This window comes from Olea europaea, unplaced genomic scaffold (assembly GCF_002742605.1).
Source record: "Olea europaea var. sylvestris unplaced genomic scaffold, O_europaea_v1 scaffold1435, whole genome shotgun sequence".
NCBI classification, from domain to species: Eukaryota; Viridiplantae; Streptophyta; class Magnoliopsida; order Lamiales; family Oleaceae; genus Olea; species Olea europaea.
The window spans coordinates 471826-480966 of record NW_019231887.1 but is presented as its reverse complement, the minus strand read 5'-3'; the positions used below and the strand labels follow the sequence as shown (position 1 = coordinate 480966).

Here is a 9141-nt window from a genome sequence, read left to right as displayed (position 1 = left end):
CTTTATGAATCTGCGTATAACTCAATGAATTCTGTTTTATAAATTGTTTGTTTTGTTTGAAAGTAGACTAACAGCTGTTACTAATGAACTTATTCATAATGTAGATGTTTCTAAATTTTATAAATTTCAATTTCGAAATGTTTGAAATTTTGTCAACTTTGTGCAAATGTTAATGACTCGATGTAAGATAGTAAAAGTCTCTATTTTACAGCACATTAATTTGTTTGGTTTGGAAGAAGACTCGCAAGTGGTAGGATCTCCGTAACCCTTTTGAAAAAAAAAAAAAAACTAATAAACGTGCATGAATAGTACTAATAATTTGTTGAGAAATATGGAAATTACTACTATTCGTCATTATCGGATAAATTACATAATTTTTCATACATACTATTGAAATTCAAAAACTTAATATTTCAGACTCTTTTTACAGTTAATTAAAAGCCAAATAAATTACCATCTTTTGATTAAAATTGCACGTATTCGCTGATTAATTTAACTTGTCCTATAATAGTTTTTTACTATTTTAATGGATAGTACTAAATTTGGAGAAATAATAGAATAGTGTGTTGAAAACAATATAATTATCCATAAATGAGGTTTCCTTGAAAGTCAGCTTTTTTCTAAAAGAAGTGGAATCATTTATCCGAATTCTACTCTATATTATATATTATATACCAAAAATCAACAAACTTTCGTCAGACATTATTGTTCAATAAATGTACATAAAGTCAAGTTTATATCATATCCAACTTTCATATTTTTTAATCCATTAGTTTTATAGTCAATTAGTCATGTGCAAAGGCGGAGATGAAGCTAATTTTTTTTTCTGGCCGGTCTAATTCTTTTCATAAAAATAAAAAATAAAAAATAAAAAAAATGCAATCATCTTATTGCCACAATACATAGAAATGATATCCTATGCATGCCGAGTAGGATAAAATATGCCCTCTATTGACGTGACAATGCCACATCAACGATCAAACCTATATTTTTGACATTTCAACATTGAATCGTCAAAAATTATCATTTTTGGTGCAGTTAAATGTTATATTTCATGTATTTTTATTCCTATGATCTAATCTACAATCACTATAAAAAAAAAAAAAAAAAAAAAAAAGCTCAAGCGCACTTTTTCCATCAATATGTATTTTTAACAGTGATTTGATCTCATTTCAACAACATATTTTTAATAAAATAATATTACGCACAAATTCAAAATATTTTCTTATTTTTTAACTACACATTTTCAGTTCTAACACTATTATAAAATGTATTTTTTGAAATTGACAAGTGATAGATAATTGCTAAATAACTATTAGCTCATCTTTTTATTAAACATTCCAAATATATTTCTGACAAAGGAAAATCAAAATAGTCTTCTTCTGGATCAGTTTTATAATTTAAGTGGGATCCATTTGTGGCGAATCGACCCGTCAATAGCCTACTGAGTCAAGCCGATAGGTTGGAATAATTAAATGATAGCGAGTTCCGTTTCTCCTCGGTCCTCCCAATTTTCTTTTCTCCCTACTTTTCTCTCTCTAACCCCAGCCCACCCCACGCCAGCGCCTGCCATTTATTTCTCAGATTCTCGATCACATCGCGGCGATTGGAATTACTGCACAAATGTATATACAAATGCCCTAGTTCGATTGATATGTTATCGACTTATTCCCGAAAGAGTGGTTACTGAGCTCGTTAATTGGAGTTGTCCAAATTGGCCATGCGACTGTGGTTGTTTGCGATCGGCCTCTCGAGAGAGGACTCTATCATCAATCAGGGCGCCGGTATTTGTTTTTTTGTTTCAAAAATTGTTGATTTTTTAGAAGCCGATTGTTGTAGATTCATCCATGGCCGCCGATGCTCATGGCCCTAACCCCAAGGTCCTCCTCTGCAACGCCGGGGCTGGTGCTGCAGCAGGTAAATTCTCCTCGCCGTTTCTTCTGCTGTTTCTCTGGTCAACTTTGTATGTTTTACACAATTATTAAGTAACCATTTTCAGTTATAAGCGTCGAAATCTATTATGGAGAACGTGTTTTACTCTCGTGGAATTTAAATATGGTGCAGGTGTGATTGCGGCTACTTTTGTATGCCCTTTAGATGTTATCAAGACTAGGTTTCAAGTCCATGGGCGTATTGCTAATGCTAACATCAAAGGCAAGTTAGCTTTTATTGTGATGCAAGCTTGTTCATTTATACATATTTCTATTGTTGCTTCGAATACGAAACGTATTCTGTCAAAAGACTTCAATTGAGCAGTAAAGCACACTGAATTTTGATGTCGGAAAGCAATTTTATTACTGAATAGTTGATGTTTCTGTTCTTGGCCAGGTAGTGTAATAGTAGGGAGTTTAGAACAGATATTCCAAAAGGAGGGGTTGCGTGGCATGTACCGTGGACTCTCCACTACAGTGCTGGCATTGCTTCCTAATTGGGCAGTAAGTTATTTTATGTTGTTCATATGCTGTTTTCATGGTTACGGCTTTCACGATTTATACTAAAATAGTCTCTCAATTTGACATCCTTGCCTTGGGGGTGGGTTGGGGGAAGGCATCTTTCAAATTGTACCATTTGCCTTTATGCTTACATTTCGTACCTAAATTTTGTGTTTGTTAGTCCCCAATTCTTTCTTGGATAGAAAGAGCGTAAGTTAAATCCAAAATAACCTTATTTATTATTTTTTCAGGTGTACTTTACTATCTATGATCAACTAAAATGTTTTCTTGGCGCCGATGGTTAGTTCATAAACTACTTTTTTTTGAGATGTGTAACTTTTCTCTGACGTGCAAGAAAGAAAACACTGATCTGTTTTAATATTGTTATGTGTTAGCAAATCCCCCATCACCCATCACCCTTTTTTTGTGTTATTGACGCTGCCTTATGTCTCTGGCAATTACAGATGTAAACCATCAGTTGTCCATTGGTGCTAATATGGTAGCTGCTTCTGGTGCTGGAGCTGCAACAACCATTACCACAAATCCTCTTTGGGTTGTCAAGACGAGACTCCAAGTATGTCTATCCGCTTCATCCATTATTGCATTTCATTCTTTGTTAAATATTGTTTTTATTAGGTTTTGGTGCTGTTAAGAACTTAAGATGAAGCCAATTTAAGTAAAACATGGGCAATAATGAAGCCTTGGATTCTCCGCTTATAAATAATGAATTTGACTTAGTATCATTTGTTTTTCCTGTGCTTTCCCTCAATTAATGGATAAACTGGAGTCGATGACAATGGATGATCGTAACAGTAGTCAACAACCACGAAGCAGTAAGAGAAGAAATAGAGAAAGAGAAAGAGAGGAGAAAAGCGAGAGAAGGAGGTAGAAAGAGAGGAGGCCTAGAGGGAAGAGAGTTGAGAGATTGAGGAAGATTTCTTTGATTTATTCATTATTAATATTGTCGTGTTGTAATAAAAGGACTAATCCTCCTTATATAGGATCGACTATGTCCTAGAGAAGGAAACAAAATGAAATTGTCTTAAAGTACAATAAAGGTAATACACACCCTAGTAATTTAATTCTTCGCCACGAATAGACTTTGAGTGCTGCATCTTTTCGTCCTGACTGAAAGGAACTTGACTCCGACGAGTTAGACTCCAAATAGTCATTTTTAAGATCTTCGAATCAAGCTGAAGAAACTCATCTTCATTAATTCAAGTAGCATCACTAGGCACACAATCTTTCTAATGCACCAGTATTTGAACATTTATGTTTAGTTTTAGATAATGATTGCTACGAGCTTCGTCATACTAGTTTGGAGTGGTGAATATCAAATTCACCTTGTGCTTTCTTAGGTTTAAGAGGCCCAGTTGTGATTGGCTGTGTCTTGGCCTCTTTCAAAGTACAGATTATTTTTAATATTGTAAATTTTTCTTTGCATGTTCGTTATGCAGTCACAAGGAACCAGTTGTGATTGGCTGTGTCTTGGCCTCTGTCAAAGTACAGATTATTTTTAAGATTGTAAATTTTTCTTTGCATATTCGTTATGCAGACACAAGGAATGCGGTCAGGTCTGGTGCCTTACCGGAGCACACTATCTGCCTTGAGGAGAATTGCTCATGAAGAGGGTATCCGTGGATTATACAGGTTAGTTTATCTCTTTCACATCGTCATTTTGATAGTAATGGTGGATGGAGTTCTTGTTAAGGGATTGATTTCTTGCTCTTTTGCAATGTTCTTGTGGTGGACAGTGGTCTCGTGCCAGCTTTGGCTGGGGTTAGTCATGTAGCAATTCAGTTTCCAGCATATGAGAAGATTAAAAGTTACTTGGCTGATCGGGGTAATTATTCTTTTTTCCTTTCTTTGTATTTTCCAATGCCTTCTCTGTCTGTAATAAAATGAAAATGTTCTTATCTATGATGCAATGATTTCAGATCACACCAAAATGGATCAACTTAGTGCAAGAGATGTGGCTGTAGCTTCATCAGTATCTAAAATATTTGCTTCCACATTGACGTATCCACATGAGGTATGGTGTGAATATTTCCATCCATTGATTGTTTACTTTCTATAGACAACGATATTGTTACAAGGTTCACAGACATCCCTTTTTGTTCTGCCAACAGCTGGAAATAAGAGGTAAAGCTTAGGATACCATTTCTCAGCCTACTGACTGAATTTGAGAATTAACTCTAAATCAATTTTACTTATGTTTGTTATTTTGGAAACCAGCCATGAAAAAAGAGTAAAATATATCTGGCATCGTTTAGGTGTGTTTTAGATTTGCGATTCGCTTTGGCTTATGGTTTTATGAATTTGTGTAAATCTATAATATATTAAATATCATATCAAGTGAGAATATTTTTTTGGTCGATTATATTCTTACTATAATTCAATTTTTTTAAAACACCTTACTTTTTGTTTTCAATTTGCGTTTAAATTATTAATCATTTGAACAATATTATCATTAATTATTTTGTCAACTATTTAGTTATGATGGGTATACAATTGACACATCATTACCTTACTTTTCGTTTTTTAATAAGTATTTAATTTATTTAACCATATTTAACATATTCATTAACTTTTCGTTTTTTGATATGTAATTGATTTATTTAATCGTTTGAACATTATTATCATGAATTATTTTGTCAATTATTTATGATAATTGTACATTTGATAGTTTCATTCCACTTGATTGGATAGCAAACTGAATTCATTATTTTTTTTTTTNTTTTTTTTTTTGGGGAAAAAAAGATGAATATTTTTAAATTTTTCTTCCAAATAATTTATTCAATGAATGTTAAGATACAAAAAAGGTAAATGGGGATATACTGCTTATTTATAATATTGATATATTCAATGCATATTAAGCGAATATGAAGAAATGATAGTATTTGTTGGATGTTCAATTTAGATGAAGGGTAAATAAAGAGGCTATTCTAATTGACTTTCTCAATTATTTAAATTGTTTTCTCAAACTGATTTTTATTTTATTTGAATCAGAAATTAATTCCACATAAGTAATTTATATTTATTATTTTTTAAATTCTCACATCTTTATAATATTATTTTTATAGTATTTATAAAACATTTCAGAATAACATGCAACACACGTTCAATTATGACTAGTTTTAATGAATTCATCTATTGAAATTTTATTTAAAATATTTCTTCTTTCTGTAAACATGAAGAACTTCTCAGTATTTACAAAGTATATTTTTCTCTCTTCTTTTCAATTATACCCAAAACTTTTCCTTATTTTTTAATTACACGTTCTCCATCAATTTATTAATTCAATTTTTATCCAAAAATTGGGCTTAAACAAGCACTTGACGTAAAATCGAAGAAATGAGAGCACTTTCCCCAATTTCTGAGGAACAGGAATTTAAGACTTTGGTTGCCGAATTTTGAGGTTATAAGGAACAAAATGTCATACAGGGGCAAGATGATGCATTGACAATGAAATCAGTAAACAAATCTAGCATATAACTTAATAATAATGAAATTAAAATTGGTTTCCTTAAATATTTAAATATTAGACTGAATCTCACAAGTTCAAGTTTGGACCAAAAAAACTTGTTTTATATCCAATTCTCTTTGCTGATTTGACTTGTGTCAATCTAATTTTGCCAAGGCAGCAAGCATTGTTTATTATTATTAAAATATCTATACCTCTTAATATGCTAGTGTCCAACTAGAAATTAAGACTCTCTAGCAGCATCTGTTTTCTTCTTTCTCCTCCTCGATTGATCATAAATAACATTGTGAACTTGGATGTATCTTTATAATATGTTCATCTACAAAATATTGGTACTTTTTTGGTTAATTTAGATAAATTTTAAATCTTGTCAATGCCATAATTGTTGTTTTAGCCCTTGTTTGAGACACATTATGTTCCTAAGAATGCATTTTTGAATAGTGTATTGATGGGAAATGTGTGGTTAAAAAATAAAGAAAATATTGGATTTGCGTATAATATTATTTTATTGGAGAATGTGTGGTTGAAATGATGTTAAATCACTGTTTAAGAATGTATTTTTTTGAAAAAATGTGTTTACCTGAATCCATTTTCACTACACAAAGGTTCAATAAATATTTTTGATGTTTGACAACTGAATAATATGTTCGGGCAAATCTTTATGCAGGTTGTGCGCTCAAGGCTTCAAGATCAAGGGCACCACTCTGAGAAGCGGTACTCCGGCGTTGTAGACTGCATTAAGAAAGTTTTTCAGAAAGACGGAATCCCAGGTTTTTATCGGGGGTGTGCCACCAATCTGCTTAGGACCACTCCAGCTGCCGTAATTACATTTACCAGTTTTGAAATGATTCATCGCTTTCTTGTTACAGCATTCCCTCCTGATCCACACCCTCAACCATTCTGAATATCAAACTCCTGGAAAGCGGCCAACTAAATGTTTCATGGCGTTGACGAATTGGTGCATCTGATCAAATTAAGCAAGCCCTGATTTTTTTATCTATTTTAATCGTTATCAACATTGACAATTAACTGCAACCTTTTTAAACATGTGTGATGCCAGAGTCTTCACAGAAATAGCAAGGACAATAGTGTACTGACATTGAAAATGATGATAAATTATGATAGTACAAGATAATTGGAAGTTAGCAATTCTTTCTTCAAGGAATTTCTGTAATTTTCAACCCTGTATTTCTGTCTGAATGTAACGATTCCAGCAAATGGAAATGTGTGTTTGGGCCATGGACTTGTTGCTGTCATTTTTCTGTAATTGTAGTTTTTTTTATTTTCCATCCTATGTGGAAGTCCCTAAATGAATTCAGCTGTCCAGGTTCAGTATGTTTCTTAGCATCTACTTGTGTTTGTGCTGTTGTTTATTTGTCACTCTTCTAGTTTGATTCAGTTAGCTTCCTGATGGATTGTTTAGAAGAACCTTCAGGCGCAATCCATCTATATATATAAAGACAAAAAGAGAAACAAATTTTATTTTGGTCATTGACAACATCCTTGTGAAATATTACTAAATGCAAGAGCCATTGAAGATTCTTCCGAACACCATACATTTAAAGGTTGCAGAAACTGTGATTCACCAGATCCGTAGATTTGATGACCCAAAAAAATGTCAGCATTTCGTAGGCTACATTTCACGTTCTTCAACAGTTATCTAAAAACAGGGACATTTCAGAGTCNATGACCCAAAAAAATGTCAGCATTTCGTAGGCTACATTTCACGTTCTTCAACAGTTATCTAAAAACAGGGACATTTCAGAGTCTCTGGAACCATCTGAAAGGTGACACTGATACTTTTTTATTTGTGAGGTCTTTTGCTTACTATTTAAGCACCCAAGGGGCTCACATCTTGCATGGTGGTAAATCATTCCTCTGTTCTAGGGTTAAAACCCAAGATTTCTGGAAATTTTCTTGGCTCTTGAGAATATGTCACGTATAGAAACATTTCCCAATGAGGATTCGTTAGAATTCGTAAACAAGCTACAGATGCTGAAATTCGTGGGACTTACATGAACATAGCCATGGTAATTTCTTCTTCTTATGATCGTATCAAAATAGATTAATCGTTATGCTGTTTAGTCCTATTTGAGAGTATTGATTCATATGATTCTGAGAATTTGAATTCATGTAATATGGGGGTACTTTTAAGTTTGATCCAGTCAAAAGAGCTAAATTTCACTTTAACTTCTAAAATCATGAATATTATGACATTGGCTTCTTGTATGGTAAAAGACAAAGATACCCTTAAATGTTTTGTACAATTACAAAATAATATATTGTTGAAAGGACTATACTACCCTTTTAGTTAATAATTGAAAACCAAATATTTCCCCACTTATAAAAACTTCAAAACGAGCTTCCAACACAGAAATAATTCTCATCTTTTCATCTGCTTGAACCTCAAAATCTAGAAGAACTTTGGAATGTTGAAGTTAGAAATTTTTTTCACATCAATTACTTCAAATCGGTAAGTACATTTACGCATATTTAATTTCGTTTTAAGTAAATTAGTATACGTTTAAATAGAGAAATTTTATGTCGACATAGATTTTTTTTAACAGAACCTATCCAAAAAAAAAAAAATTAAATAGATGTATAATTTACGTTTAAATTACGCATGCTTAATTTCATTTTTTAGAACGGTATTCTCCTACGCCAAATTGGGTAAAGCTTAACAAACAGTCGGAAACAGTCCGGCTGTTGGCTGTTAAACAGCCGAACAGACGGCTGTTAAACAGCCAATTGGCTGCAGCTGATTTTTAATGCCTTTTTCTTTCTTATAATTAATATTTGAAGTTGATTAAAACCATTTCCTCATGCAGATATGATAATCCCCGTGTGTTATTTCGGTGATTTCGAATTGAATGAAAATAATTGGTGGGAATGGAGATGGACGAGTAACGTACGTGGTTGTATTGCAATTCCCGTAACAGAGAGTACACCATACTTAGAAATGTACCACGATTTGCAAAATAAGCTGAATGTCGATCAATCTCAATACCATATGCAATTGAGATATCTATTCAACGGTTATGGTGATTCATCCATTCCGATGCCACTGGTATTCGTTCCTAATGATGCTGAATTGAATTATGTATTAGAATTGAATAAAATGCATCGGACTCCGACTGTTCTTGGTGTGACTTTAATTACGAAGGATGTTATCGAAGGTGAACGTGAAGATTCGGATAGGGCGGATAACAATGATCGAGGTTTTTG

General features: G+C 32.9%; 1 protein-coding gene across 1 annotated transcript; it reads left to right on the top strand.

The window, feature by feature from the left end:
* The first annotated feature begins 1479 nt into the window (after positions 1-1479).
* On the top strand, positions 1480-7248 carry LOC111376002 (nicotinamide adenine dinucleotide transporter 1, chloroplastic-like). The gene is made up of 9 exons (XM_022998931.1): positions 1480-1917; positions 2065-2154; positions 2329-2435; positions 2684-2732; positions 2897-3006; positions 3988-4082; positions 4187-4275; positions 4370-4464; positions 6584-7248. The coding sequence occupies exons 1-9, from the start codon at positions 1848-1850 to the stop codon at positions 6818-6820; spliced, it is 942 nt and encodes a 313-aa protein (XP_022854699.1). The 5' UTR covers positions 1480-1847; the 3' UTR covers positions 6821-7248.
* The last annotated feature ends 1893 nt before the right edge of the window (positions 7249-9141 follow it).

Excerpts from the sequence above, each read along its gene's own strand:
- LOC111376002 (XM_022998931.1), top strand. The coding sequence starts at position 1,848 with ATGGCCGCCGATGCTCATGGCCCTAACCCCAAGGTCCTCCTCTGCAAC. Across the intron at positions 1,918-2,064 it reads CGGGGCTGGTGCTGCAGCAG|GTGTGATTGCGGCTACTTTT; the intron begins GTAAATTCTCCT and ends AATATGGTGCAG. Across the intron at positions 3,007-3,987 it reads TTGTCAAGACGAGACTCCAA|ACACAAGGAATGCGGTCAGG; the intron begins GTATGTCTATCC and ends TTCGTTATGCAG.